The sequence below is a fragment of the Nicotiana sylvestris genome, chromosome 10 (assembly GCF_000393655.2).
Source record: "Nicotiana sylvestris chromosome 10, ASM39365v2, whole genome shotgun sequence".
Taxonomy (NCBI): domain Eukaryota; kingdom Viridiplantae; phylum Streptophyta; class Magnoliopsida; order Solanales; family Solanaceae; genus Nicotiana; species Nicotiana sylvestris.
The window spans coordinates 118,842,377-118,856,827 of NC_091066.1; the positions used below are offsets into that span (position 1 = coordinate 118,842,377).

The following is a 14,451-nucleotide window of genomic DNA, read 5'->3' on the forward strand; positions in this document are numbered from 1 at the left end:
TATTGAATCCATTATATTTTAAAAGTTATGGGTTCAAATCTATTATTTTTTCAATTTTAATAAATTTTTACACATAAATTTTTTTTCCGCGTAAAAAGTTATGGGTTCAATTGAACCCGTAACTACGAGACTGCATCCGCTCTGAGCCTATGGAGTAAAAATCTAAAGACAAGTACATCCGTTTGGTCCTTGCACGTGTAAGAGCAATTCAAATCGAATATATACTCAAGCCAATTTAGTATACATTGATATTCTATATATATATTTTTGGATTTTCAAACACCACTTATCATTTTTTTAACCGAAAATGGGCTTCACGATAACTTTTAATTAATTGTTTACTTTTAATGTTTCAAACTTTCTACTATATGTTTTTCCTTAAAATAACTCCTCCACACTAAATTTTAAATATGTTCAATGTTTTGTCCAATTATATTCATATATGTTAACACCTTTGATTACTATATCTGTATCTAACATTGAATTTTTATGGGAAGTTATACAAAGTATTTCCGATCAATCGATTTGATGTTTTTACCATGTACTCAAATATTGACCAATAATTCGTTTTCTATAATTGCGTCTTTGAGTTTTCAATGTCTTAAAGAGAAATCCCAAAATATTAAAACTTCCAATTTTAGTATAAACTCCACCAAATATTTGTTTCATAAAATAGACTCCAAAATAATCATAGTTGATCAATACACATTTTCACCTAAATTTGATCACTAATTCTGGTAAGCGTAAAAAATCTTTCCCCAAACGCTACCGCGTTTTCTTCATTTTCCAATTCTTGTTACTGATTGTAGAGGGAATCATTTTGCCTGTGCATGCAACTGTGAGAATAGAAGAATAAAAAAAAGAATAGTTTGAGTTCATTTTTAATTTTTATGTCATCTAAATTCACTATTTAAAAAATATGAATTAAATATGTTAGAATGTCTCTATTTGCACTTCATATTGTAAATTTATCTTATTTTATGACGAAGAAAGAATAAGTTAGAAGTTTTTCCGTCAAATCTTAAGGAAATGGTGGAACATAAGCTTTAACAATTTAAATAAAAAAATTTAATCCTGCATAAATTAGAGATCCGAGGATTTAAAATAAGAAAAAATATTATAATGTACCAAACAATTACTTGCTGATCCTTCAACTAAACAGAGCCAAAACAAGGATGAGCTGGACTATATAACACTTCACTTTTCGGCTGTTCTAGTAATAGAGGTATGCGTATCCATTATCATTAATACCACCCACCCCACCCACCCGCCTAGTCTTCTTCCTTCTTCCCCTGCGCACTCGACTATAAATACCACCCAGCCACCCCATTTTTCCTCCACTCACGTTTTTTCTTCTTCTTCATTGCTCCGTTCCTACTTCTCCATTAAAACTCTAGAACTTTCCACAGAGAGAGAAAAAGCAGAAGCAGAGGGAAAAATCAGTTGAGTTTTGGGAATCGGAGGCGGTGGAATTGTGGATTCGGAGCGCCAGAATTGTAAGTGCTGTATGTCAGAGGACTACTACTACTACTATTATAGTGACAAGTATTACGGCGGTTACAGTGAACTCGCGAATCCATTGCAATGGCCTCAACTCAGGAAAAGGCGACGGTTTCTTCCCCTTCACGAAATGCTTCCGCCGCTCAGTTTTCGTCTGAATGGACTGCCGCCGGAACCGTAGCTGAAATTTCCGATCGTTCCTCTACCACCAGATCGGCGGCCAACGCCAAAACCACTGCCACTGCTGCTGTTGCTGTGATCGACTCCATTGATCGTCCTTCTCTGCCAAATCCTCCCGCCGTTAAAGGTATTTTTTTCATGATTTGACTAATTTATTGCTCTGTGCCACACATGCAAAAGGTGATACGTCATGCTCTGCGTTCGTGCGATTGTGGATCGTATAGCCTTTTTGCTTTTTGTAGGTGCCTGCTGGTTTTTCCTTTCGGTGCTTCTGAAAATCATCAAAATATAGGAAAAACATACGTATGACATTTTAAGTTAATTTTTTATTCTTTATGCGGAGCCTTCTTTTAGTTGTTTTAACCTTTACGTTTTCTTTAACATATAAAACTTACATCCTTCACCTTATTGTTTTTGGTCACCAATTCTCATGTAGTAAATTTGGAGGTAACGAAAAAATAAAGTGAAAAATCGTGACTTTTATCGCTTTTTTTTTTTTTTTTAAAGTATTATTTGTGGATCTACTTGAAGCACGAAATCTCACTCTTGTGCTCTGTTTCCCGGCCAGGGTATATACTCCACTCTCTGTCTTCCCTTTTGTCCCGGTGGTTCTTACTTTACAATCTTTACACGAGTTGCATGATTTTTTTGCTTGTTTTGAAGTTGCTTGAAATTGCCTCTCTGCCCCTCCGGGTAGAGGTAAGGTCTGCGTACATATTACCCTTCCCAGACCCCACTTGTGGGATTACACTGGCTTGTTGTTGTTGTTGTTGTTTGAAGTTGCTTGAAATTATTCATTTTCCATTTTTCTTTTCGTTTGGACAATTTTAGGAAAAAGTGAGTATGTGATAATCTTTTAGAAAAAAGATTTGTGTATTCTGAAGAGTGTTTTGAGTGTTCTGCGCCTGGAAGATGACTTTTCTTCTCGGTTCACAAAGTGTCTCAAGACATTTTGTTTTTACAAATATTATTACGGAGTATTTATTTACTTTTTTGTTTTGATAACCATGGAGTTCGGGCTAGCTTGTACGCACCTCAATTAGTTCCATGGGGTATCTGCTACCTCCCTCCAAATATTATTTCCATTTTCCAGGAAAACTTCTCCGGCGCAAATGCCTAAAAATCTTAGGCTACTGTGCCTTATGCATATGAACTACTCTTATATTTAGCAGTGGGGTGTGTTGTAAGCCTTTTCAAGTTTTCTTAAATCATTCACAACTTCAGCAGTAAGCTGTAAGCACCAAAGAATATACAGAACAAATTTTTGATAATATAATTGCAGAGCTCGAGACTTGAGACTTTTCAAATAATCCAAGGCTTGGATGGAATGCATTCTAGATATTTGGACTATTTAGTAATCAACTTGGCATGACAAGGTTATATCAAGAGCCTGCGTGTAAGGAATGTTGAGAAAATTTGCTGGCTCATTTATGAAAATTGCTGTAATCTGAATTTTACAGGGCTGCCTACCTTGTTGAGGGCTCAAAGTCACCATCCCTTGGACCCCTTAACTGCTGCTGAAATTGCCGTGGCTGTTGCAACTGTCAGGGCAGCTGGCAGTACTCCTGAGGTCATTATTTGCTTTATCAATATAGATGTTTTTGTTCTGCCTCTCCAATCATCAATATTCAATTAACACTTATCTTCGATGTTTAGGTGAGAGATAGCATGCGCTTTGTCGAGGCTGTTTTGGTGGAACCAGACAAGAGTGTGATTGCTTTAGCTGATGCATACTTTTTCCCTCCTTTCCAACCATCTTTGTTGCCAAGAACGAAAGGTGGGCCTGTAATTCCTAGTAAACTTCCTCCAAGGAAGGCTAGACTAATTGTTTATAATAAGAAATCAAATGAGACCAGCATATGGATTGTTGAGCTCTCGGAGGTTCATGCTGTGACTCGAGGAGGCCACCACCGCGGCAAAGTCATTTCATCTCAGGTTGTGCCTGATATACAGCCTCCAATGGTAGGTGCCTCTGATAAACTTATAAGTCGAATATCATGCTGAAAGTTTTAAGCATTGCTGCTAGGTCATATTGCCAGTGTTTCAATCAACTTTTCCACATATTGTTTATCAAAAGACATACGAAAACTATTTTAATACTTGGAATGCTTCTGTGCTCATGTTTACTAGTGACTTGATTGCCACAAAACGAATGACTGCACTAGTTTCTATAGGAACTTGTGACCTTTTCTCCAAATGGAAGAAATCTAGTGATAATGAGATCCATGTTTTCTTGCTGCACCCAAAAGAGAACTATCATATGTAAATTGGATTGTAGGACGCTGCTGAATATGCTGAATGTGAAGCTGTTGTGAAGGATTTCCCTCCTTTTCGTGATGCAATGAAGAAGAGAGGAATCGATGATATGGAACTTGTGATGGTCGATGCCTGGTTGGTCTCTCTGTTCTTTACCTCTTTCTGTAAACAACATGCATGAGATCTCCTAGTATGCATTGCATTTTCTGTAGTGTGACATATATATTATAACACTCCAAGTCATTCAGGTGTGCAGGTTACTTCAGTGAGGCTGATGCACCTAACCGCCGTCTAGGAAAACCTCTAATCTTTTGCAGAACTGAAAGCGACTGTCCAATGGAAAATGGCTATGCTCGACCAGTTGAAGGAATTCATATACTGGTTGATATGCAGAATATGGTTGTGATAGAGTTTGAAGATCGTAAAGTGGTTCCGTTACCACCAGCTGATCCATTGAGAAATTACACTCCTGGTGAAACGAGAGGAGGGGTTGACAGAAGTGATGTTAAACCTCTTCTTATAAGTCAGCCTGAAGGTCCTAGCTTCCGTGTCAGTGGGCACTTTGTTGAATGGCAGAAGGTACTTTTTTACAGAGCATGATATATCATTTTTTCTGTATTTCTGTGGATGATTTAATTACTTCGAGAACCAATATAATCCTATGCAGTGGAACTTTCGTATTGGTTTTACCCCCAGGGAGGGTCTGGTTATCTATTCTGTTGCATATGTTGATGGTAGCAGAGGTCGTAGACCTGTTGCGCATAGGCTGAGCTTCATTGAAATGGTAGTCCCCTATGGGGATCCAAATGAGCCACATTACAGGAAAAATGCTTTTGATGCAGGGGAAGACGGGCTTGGTAAAAATGCACATTCCTTAAAGAAGGTCAGGAAATATGTCATTGGCATTGTACAATTCATTTTCAATTTATTATATTCAGTGAGATCAGCTTCGGGATCACATGTGAATGTTTTTCTTTGATTGCAGGGTTGTGATTGCTTAGGCTATATTAAGTATTTCGATGCACATTTTACAAACTTCACGGGTGGTGTTGAGACAATCGAAAATTGTGTCTGCCTACATGAGGAGGATCATGGAATCTTATGGAAGCATCAAGATTGGAGAACAGGTTTAGCTGAAGTACGACGATCGCGACGGCTAACAGTGTCTTTCATCTGTACTGTTGCAAACTATGAATATGGATTTTACTGGCACTTTTATCAGGTTGGTTACCCTTTCTAAGTAAGAGTTAACTTGTTGGTTCATTGGTTGCATAATATCTTCCCAATGTGTGATTTACTTGTTTTAGCTAAATTCAGCTGGCAGTGGGTCATTTGTAGCATTATCTTATCATTTGGGCATGCATTTCCATGTTTTTAAACTGCACATTCATTACTTAAATAAGAGGGGGGGATGCCACTTTAAATCACATTAGAAGTCCGTAGTTCCTTTTTGACCCAGTAAAAAAGAAGAAAATGTGGAGCTATTGTCCATATTGATCTTGAGATTTGGATATTAAAACATGAATATCCTATTTCTCACCACAGGATGGGAAAATCGAGGCTGAAGTTAAGCTGACTGGAATTCTCAGCTTAGGTGCTCTTCTACCTGGGGAAGTTCGAAAATATGGGACAACTATTGCACCTGGCTTGTATGCTCCTGTACATCAGCACTTCTTTGTGGCTCGCATGGATATGGCTGTTGATTGCAAACCAGGGGAAGCACATAATCAGGTATGTCCTTTGATGCAAGTGATGTTGACTTATGGTTACTACTACGCCCTTGCATTAATCTTCCCACAAGCCCTTGGTAATCCTCCCCAATTTGACTTTCCCGGTCTTCCTTCCTTTTTTGTGGCTTTTACTTCTTTATTTTTGAAGGGAAGGGAGAACTTGGTGCCTTGGGGGCATGTATAACCTTAAAGATTTTCTTTGTTTTTCTCAACTGCCTTTTCTCCTTCCAGATCTTTCTGATTGCTTCTCCCACACCTCTATTATTCAATTCCTATAACATTTCTAAGAATTCTGTACCATTTTGGAAGGCATTGGACCTTTCTGGTTTTATGGCCGCAAACGTCTTGTAATTGCTTCAGGATGCAAGACATTTAGCTTCAACTTAGGTTTCATTTTCAATTCATCTCTTTCTTGCTAGAAACTTTGTTTGCTTCATAGCTATCTGTTTCTTGTTGTTAGACACCTGCTAAAATTGGAAAAATTCTTGGAACATCCAAATTTTGTTGGACTGGAAGAGTGAAACTGTTTGATTGACATACCACTTGAACCATTTCAAATATTGATGACCGGGAAGCACCCAAGGGTGTGGCCTTGTGGTTAATGAAGTGGGGTGAGAACCATGATGCCTTAGATTCAATCTTAGGTGAGGCAAAAACACTAGGTGATTTCTTCCCATCGTCCCAGCCTTGGTGGACTGTGGTCATGGGAGCAGGTTTGAGAAAGCATCTTAAGAGTGTCTAACAAGCACACTGTTGTTGGTGGGAGGTAGCAGGTATCCCGTGGAATTAGTTGTAGGTGCGCCTAAGCTGGCCTAGAAACCACGGTTAATAAAAATAAATATTGATGATGGGAACAGGATTTATGTACGGGATACTGATTTTACTTTTGAATATAATCCAAAAGTAATAATACTCTGAATTTCATTGCTGTGGACAAAATAATATCTCCTTATATACCCTCATATCGATGGATGAATTAAAATTTCATTTAAAAAAGAACAAAGGATGTGGTATGCCTAATTCATTCTTAAAAGAATGTGATTTGCCTAATTTTAAATGGATGTATACATCTCTAATTTTTCACTTCTTGTCTACAGGTACATACATATCTTGCACCTTTCTCTATATGCTTCTTTCATTTGGACATTGACCTACACGTGACATCTGATAGTAAAGTTTCTTATAATTAGGTGGTTGAAGTAAATGCAAGAGTTGAGCCACCAGGAGAAAATAATGTTCACAATAATGCGTTTTATGCTGAAGAGAGATTGCTTAGAACTGAATTGGAAGCAATGCGTGATTGTAATCCTCTAACTGCTCGCCATTGGATTGTAAGTTTCCTTCTCTCCTGCTGAGGCTTTTCTTTCAAAGGATAAACTCAAGCTTAAGAGGATCATGTAATGCTTTTACATAAATGCTGAGGCTCCTATTCTCTGCCTAAACAATGTTATGGTATGAAGTTTTTGTTTCATGTATTGTATTCCTTCATCCTTCTAGCTAAAGCTGAAGGCGGAGGCTGTAACTTGTCTATTCTGTTTACATAGAATACTGCAATCTATAGATAATGGCACATAGTTATACATTTTGCAAATCTGCCACAGTTAATGTTTATCGTAGTTGTGAAGTCAGCACATGTTTTCTAGTGGTATTTTACTGTTCTATCATCAGTACCTTAAATCGTTTGTCTGTTACCAAAAAAATCATCGTCTGTCTAATTTAAGTTATTTGTCATTTTCTTCTGTATTTCTATATGTGTGGTGTGTTATGGGCAGTAGTTTTGCCTCCTTTTTGGAAATGATGGTTGAACCATATTCCTTTTCAATATTTAGATCCGGAATACAAGAACAGTCAATCGCACGGGGCAGTTAACTGGTTACAAGCTAGTACCAGGTACAAACTGTCTGCCACTAGCTGGATCAGAGGCAAAATTCTTGAGAAGAGCTGCTTTCTTAAAGCATAATCTTTGGGTCACCCCTTACTGTGGTGATGAGATGTTTCCTGGAGGAGAATTTCCTAATCAAAATCCTCGTGTTGGTGAGGGATTGGCTACTTGGGTTAAGCAGAATCGATCCCTGGAAGAAACACAGATAGTTCTTTGGTTAGTCCATCCTCCTTGATACAGATTAAAGATCTTATGGCAACTAAAAGTATGCTAGTTGATATGATAAACTGCATAAAAACAGATTTTATCCTGTGTTTTGGCCATTCTCCTGTGTCACATTTGTAATTTCAATGGCTATCATCTGAAGAAAGAACTTCACAATGAGAAGACTTGCAAAAGAGGAACCACTGAAAAAATATGTTGTTAACATGCACAAAAATGGGTTTTGGTCCGTCGGGGTTGGGGTGGGGGGTGGGGGTTGGGGTGTTTTGGGGGGGGGGGTTTAATGATGGGAAAATTGACAAAACATGAGGTAGAAACTGCTGAAATGACACTGCATTTCTATCGAGGTCGTTATTATGTATTTCTGGTTATACTGGTGCTGACTACGTTTTCTAATTTTCCAGGTATGTTTTTGGACTTATACATGTTCCGCGCCTAGAAGACTGGCCTGTTATGCCTGTGGAGCACATTGGTTTTATGCTGCAGGTACAACAATATTGGGCTATGACATGTTTTTTTCTTGATTGGCAATGTCATCTGACATACAATATAAATCGCATTTGACTGGTCAGCATCTGAAACGACTGGACTGTGTTCCCATTTAAACTTTCCTTTCACACGTGTTTAGTTTTATGTAATTCCTGTCCCATTTACTTTTTCATTATGAATTTGGACTGGGAATGGTTGGAGAGTGTTTCTCGAGAACATCATCGCAAGCACTGACCAAGACATTTGTCCCTGAATCTGTCCTTGAGTTTGTGTTGGTAGAAGACTTATTGAACTTATATACTTGCTTTTGGATTTGTTTGGTTGGCTCTGCCTCAAGTTCTTTTCCTTTTGAAGCAATCTGTTTCTTTTGAGGATATATCCATCATTTGTGAAAACTGCAATGAGTCTTCTTAGATCCTAGCTTCACGTCACCATGTTACTGAACTAATGTAGATTAATGTTGTTCATGATGCAGCCTCATGGGTTCTTCAATTGCTCCCCAGCTGTTGATGTTCCTCCCAGCACAGCTGACTCGGATATTAAGGAAAACGGGGTAGTGACAAAGTCTTGCCACGACGGTGGTATAATGGCTAAGCTTTGATAGATTCAAGCTAGCTTTGCCTTCTAGGATTGGTTCATGTAACTTCGCATAAATTGGGTTTTCTTCCTGTTTGGAGCCTTTATGTAAGCGTTTCTTAAGAACATAGACTGCAAGTTGGCATTATTGTTCTGTGGACCAAGTCCCCCTTCCCCAAAAAAACCTACATCTCTGTCGGACACAATGATATTGATAATGTTGGCCTTGTTTCATTTGCTTCGTAAAGCATATATCATGGTTTTCTGGGTATATTATTCTGATACACACACCCATCTGAACTAATATTGAAAGGGTACTGGTTCCTTTCAAAAGTGGCTTTATTTGGAATATCTATGCTATAGAAGCCCAACCTCAATTAGAGGAGTATTGCATAGACTATTATGGAGTAAACTCTTATGATGTTGTAAAAGTATAATGGGTTGTCTAGTTTTCATCATGTTAATTAAGCTATATCTACTATTTGGTTAATCATGTTAATTAACCTGTAGCCTGCGTTGGTAAACTTCAGACAACTTTTTCTCTTCTTCTTCGTTCTTCTTTTTCTCCTCTTTGTACTATCTACTATTTGTGAGTTTCTTTGGTAAGGAAGACAGTTGTTTGACTGTTACACTCATTTCATCTCCAGTCGTGTTCAATGTCACCACAGACCATCTTTTTTGCGTCAATTTGGCAGGTTCGAACTCGCACGCACGTGCTGCGCACACATGATTGTTTCTTCTCAACGTTTTGGACCTTGTATTTCCTGTTTTGAGTTGAGATGTTTCTATATGTCTGTTTTTTCAACTGAATACATGAAAATTGTCTTTCAAAAGAAAAAAAAGAAAAACCACCCACAATGGGTGGAATTACAAATATCCCCATCTTCCCCGCATCAATAGAAGTTAATAAGGGGAGTCCCATCATTCTCTCTTCAATAAAAATTCTGTGCACCTACACTTACAAAATCCCTTCATAATATCTTGCTTCCATGAAATCGATGAAATTGTTTTCTTTCTTCCAGTTTATTGATGTCTGCTCCATTGGAGAATCCAACTATATATGCATCTGTGCATTTTCTTTTTATGCGACAGGTATGTGATCTTAAGAATTAGGTTCGGGAGTTGCTTTTAAATTTAAGCTGGCTCCGGGTGTCGGTAATAAAAAAGATTCTTCCATTTTCTTGGCAATTCTTCCATTTTAGGTATGAAATTAGGCATAACTGTCTGAGATTTGCCTTGCGTATGTCTGAACTGAGGTTCAGATAAAAATGTTTGAAGTTTGCTTGCATAAGCAATACGCTTCAATCGTGTATATCTGAAGTGGTTAAACTTACAAAAATTTCTAAATTTCGGCTATTGCCTTAAATGAGGGTCTCAAAATCGGCTATCTATGCACTTGCCCCTGTGATGTGGGAGGTGGATCACTGTAGCAAAAAGTGGTCTACAAGCTAACTCTTTTTTTTTTTTTTTGTTGGTAATGAAGACATTTATTCTGCCTTGCTTAAAAGTTATTACAAGATGAGACTATTCTAGGACACAAGGTTCCTAGTTTGTCCAGTTCAAAAGTAGAGACAACAAAAGGGGGCGGGGTGAGTACAACACAGAATTTCCAAAAGCGTTTGAGTTGCTTCCATGCTTGGCCAAAAGATCAGCGACTCCATTTGATTCTCTGAAGACGTGAGTAACCGTAGGTTCCCCCGCTCTAGTGAGCATCCATCTGCAATCATTAATCAAATTTTGGTATAGACAATTGTTGTTAGTAAGCATGTTGATTAGAATGTTGCAGTCTGTTTCAATTAGGGATGACAATGGGGCGGTGTGGGTGCGGGTTTAATCTTATGCGGGGCGGGGCGGGGCGGGGCGGGGCGGGGCGAGTTTGATCTTATACGGGTGCGGGGCGGGTTGAAACTGTTTTTCCAAAAACTAACACGGGGCGGGGCAGTTGCGGGTTTCCTCGTAGCACTTCTCAACTTGTATAACTTTTTTTAACTTAACTTGTAAATGATTAGCAGCATTTCAATCTATGTTTTGGAAGTTTCTATTTGTCTTTTTAATATTATACAGTAAGTATTTTGATCTAGCATCAATAGGGTAATACTTGATATGATTAAATTAGTCAATGTTTGCCAATAATAGCTAGTCACCTCACATTTGACGGATTTCATTAAAACAAGACAAGCTCACAAGTCGTATCTTCAGGATTCATTTAGGAAAGTTAATGGAAATACGAAAATCCCGAAAATATAAGAGTAATGAATTAGAAGTGCATGCACAGATTTATAATCTCTGAAAATAGAAATATAATATTTGGATCCATATGGGGGATTTAAGAAACTGAAAAAAGTGAAATATTAAACTTGTGTTTTTTTTAGCAAAAAAAAAAATGAAAAAAAAATTGCGGGACAGGGTGGGGCGGGTTGAAAATAGAAAAAACTGCTATGCAGGGCGGGACAGTGCGGGTTGAAATTTTACGGGTTAAGTTCCAACCCGCCCCGCCCCGTCCCATTGCCATTCCTTCACTTTCAATTTCTAATGGCATGATGTTTTGTTGCAGGGCTATTTTTAGACCATGCATAAGGGCTAGGCCTTCCATGTAAATATTAGTTGCATAGGGAATGGACATGTTGAACCCCAGGATCCCGTTACTGTCAGTGTTTCGAAAGACACCCCAATGCCCCCTTTTCCTAGGTTGTCTATGCTCGAGCCATCAATGTTTAATTTAAAGGTGCCCGTATTTGGTGACTTCCATTTTATGTAGATAGTAGTCCTTAGGCATGGATTCTTATTTGAAGCCGTTAACAGTTTAAACTCAATTGTGCTATTGACCACATTTTCTAACTAGAGTGGATTTTTGTTGTTGTTGAAGATATAATTGTTTCTGTGTATTCAAATGTGCCAAAACTATAGTTTTAGTAATTGTACTCTTTGTTTCTTGAACTACAACTTTAATTTCAATAATTTTATTTCCTAATGTATATGTCAAGAGCGGCTCCATAAAATTGATGGTCTAAAGCCAAATTTTAATAAGAGGCCTTATACTTTTTTTATTAGTACGTATATACACATATATGCAAAAAAATTAATCTTGCAATTTTTTTTCATACTTGTTATTTATAGAATATATTCTTAAATGACATAAAGTCTTTAACTTCACATAATAATATTATTTTTTATATTAGAAAAGAAAAATTTAAATAAATGAGATATTAGACATGTATTTGTAATATGTTACCTTTGATATTGTTGTAAAAGATATATTTACTAATATGAAGATTTAAGTAGTTTAATTCAAAGTTTTGAAAATATTTTACTATTTAAGAGTAGACACCTTTCTTTCTTTTTTATAATGTTTTTTGTACTTTTTTATTTTTTCTACAAACATTAATATTGTCTAATTTGAAATAAAGTTATAAAATCCATTATTAAAAATTTTGGGGGACCTAAATCAAGGCTTTACTAGTCTCCTACTAGAGCCACTTATCCGCCCCTGACATTCTCAATAAAATTTATAGTCTCACTTAAAATAAGGCAACAATGACAAGAGCATTAAAGGCAGCGAGTTTGTCCTTCAGTTACCAAATATGAATGAAGCTGGTTGAACAGTATGTTTATAGTGGGGCAGTAGTCTGTAAATAATTGTTGATTGTCAATGAGGGGCGGCTCAACAAAACTGGTGGCCTAAACCAAAATATATTAAAAAGACCCTGAAACGTCTTTAAAATCCATATATTATTGAGGCACAAAAAAAACCTACATGACTTTGATATAGTGGTGAGAGCACAACTCATGATATATGAGTTAGGCGCGCGTCATATGGTACTGAATTCTTCCCTTAAATGAAAATGGTAAACGGTGAGCCCATTATTCATCATGTTTTGAACCTTGCGACATTTGCCTCGGGGATTTCTTAGTTAAAAAAGATGAGACACAAAAGAACTTGCTTTTTGGTGTGTGGATCAATCAAATGTGACCAAAAAAATAGTTAATTTAGAGAATTGGAGTTGAAATTAGAAAGTAAAATCGTAAGAACCATGAAAAAAGACTATACATAAAGAAAAATAAAATTGATGAGAAGGTAAATATATTATTTAATTTAGTGAGAATTTTTTTTCCAATTAACTCACTTAATCTTACGTCTACAAAATTTTAAAAATTATTAAAATTTGAAATCTTTTATTAATAATTATATAAATATAAATTATATATTATATAATAATATAGTAGTCCTTTTTATTTTTGGGGCCTTAATTATTTGGGGGCCTAAGGCAAGGACTTCACTTGCCTTACCCTAGAGTCCCCTTGATATATGTTACCTATTAATTTAACTATCCCTAGTTTCCTAATGTGGTACACTAATCCTAACCGTGTCATCATATGTTAAGACACGGTTAACACATTACCTCTTATAAATAATTGGATAATGGATTCCTACGTACATGCTTGGCCATTCTCTTGTGCGCAATTTGCAAAAAGAGAGTACGTAATGAGAATGGCAAAAGAAATCCACAGTGAAAGAAGAGGGGAAATTTCAAGAACCAAGAAAGTTGGCAGCAGCAGTAATAGCATTAAACTATTTGGAGTTGTGATCACTACTAATTTTGGTAGTTCAAGTTCAAGATCCAATACGGGTAGAAGAAACAATAATAATAGTAATAAGGGAACAAGATGGAGTGAAGATGAACACACAGCATTCTTGATTGGATTGGAGAAACTTGGGAGAGGAAATTGGGCTGGAATTGCTAAAGAATTTGTGCCAAGCAGAACACACACACAAGTTGCTAGCCATGCCCAGAAATATTTTGAAAGACTGGAGGCTGAAAAAGATAACAAAAGAGCAGTGATCAAACGCCAAAAATTCAGTGTCTTCGACATTAATTTGGCTGAAGAGTCTTGTCGTTCATCTTCACCTACTAATCAACCCGTCTCAGAGGAGGCCAGTTCGTCGAAAAGGGTTGTTGTTCCAGTAACAAAAGACAAAGAACCTTTGAATCAAGAAACTCCAATTTCACCAATGCCAATCAGCTACAGAGTTCCAGGATTTCCTCCTGTCCCTATGGCTTACAATAAGAATTTGACAATCTCCAGTAATAATCAGGGACCTCATGTGTACACGGCTTCTTGGGTTCCTAATATTCCGTTTAATGGAAACTATGCCTATTTTCCCAAGTCATATTATCAGTTTGCTAACATTAGTGCACATAATTTTGCCTCATCATCAACTAATGCCACTCCAGACCAGCGTGTTTCGTCTCAATCTGATCGTGCGTCTGTGGACAATTTGGATCTTACTATTTAAGATAGAATGGCAATGCCTTTTTGTTTGACAAGATTTAGTCAATTTTGAATCTCTGTTAGCAACCGTAGAATTTTACTTTGTTGTAAGGAAATTTTTGCCTTAACTGTTGATATATTTGCTGAGGATATGTTAGATTAGGCTTGTTATATGTAGCAGTTGTCAGCTTTATATTTGTCTCTCTTATGAAAACTTAATATTTTTACTTGTGGCATCAATAGCAGTAAATTTTTCTAGTTTTGTCGACGGGAAAGGAAAGTCTTTTGCGTCCTGGGAAAATCATCCATCTGGTTCTGAAATAATTTAACTCTATTTCTTTTCTT

General features: G+C 37.0%; 2 protein-coding genes across 2 annotated transcripts; both read left to right on the forward strand.

The window, feature by feature from the left end:
- Positions 1-1,275: 1,275 nt before the first annotated feature.
- On the forward strand, positions 1,276-9,069 carry LOC104248360 (amine oxidase [copper-containing] zeta, peroxisomal-like). The gene is made up of 12 exons (XM_009804610.2): positions 1,276-1,807; positions 3,141-3,250; positions 3,337-3,642; positions 3,959-4,071; positions 4,185-4,515; positions 4,604-4,819; positions 4,922-5,158; positions 5,482-5,667; positions 6,857-6,997; positions 7,496-7,764; positions 8,175-8,256; positions 8,735-9,069. Exons 1-12 carry the CDS (start codon positions 1,585-1,587, stop codon positions 8,858-8,860), a joined length of 2,340 nt encoding a protein of 779 aa, XP_009802912.1. The 5' UTR covers positions 1,276-1,584; the 3' UTR covers positions 8,861-9,069.
- A 4,255-nt stretch (positions 9,070-13,324) lies between these two features.
- Positions 13,325-14,131, forward strand: LOC104248359 (probable transcription factor At5g61620). The gene has a single exon (XM_009804609.2). It carries the CDS (start codon positions 13,325-13,327, stop codon positions 14,129-14,131), a length of 807 nt encoding a protein of 268 aa, XP_009802911.2.
- Positions 14,132-14,451: the final 320 nt, after the last annotated feature.

Coding starts and splice junctions, on each gene's coding strand:
- LOC104248360 (XM_009804610.2), top strand. CDS start 1,585: ATGGCCTCAACTCAGGAAAAGGCGACGGTTTCTTCCCCTTCACGAAAT. Junction 1,808..3,140: donor AAATCCTCCCGCCGTTAAAG/GTATTTTTTTCA, acceptor TGAATTTTACAG/GGCTGCCTACCTTGTTGAGG. Junction 3,643..3,958: donor CTGATATACAGCCTCCAATG/GTAGGTGCCTCT, acceptor ATTGGATTGTAG/GACGCTGCTGAATATGCTGA.
- LOC104248359 (XM_009804609.2), top strand. CDS start 13,325: ATGGCAAAAGAAATCCACAGTGAAAGAAGAGGGGAAATTTCAAGAACC.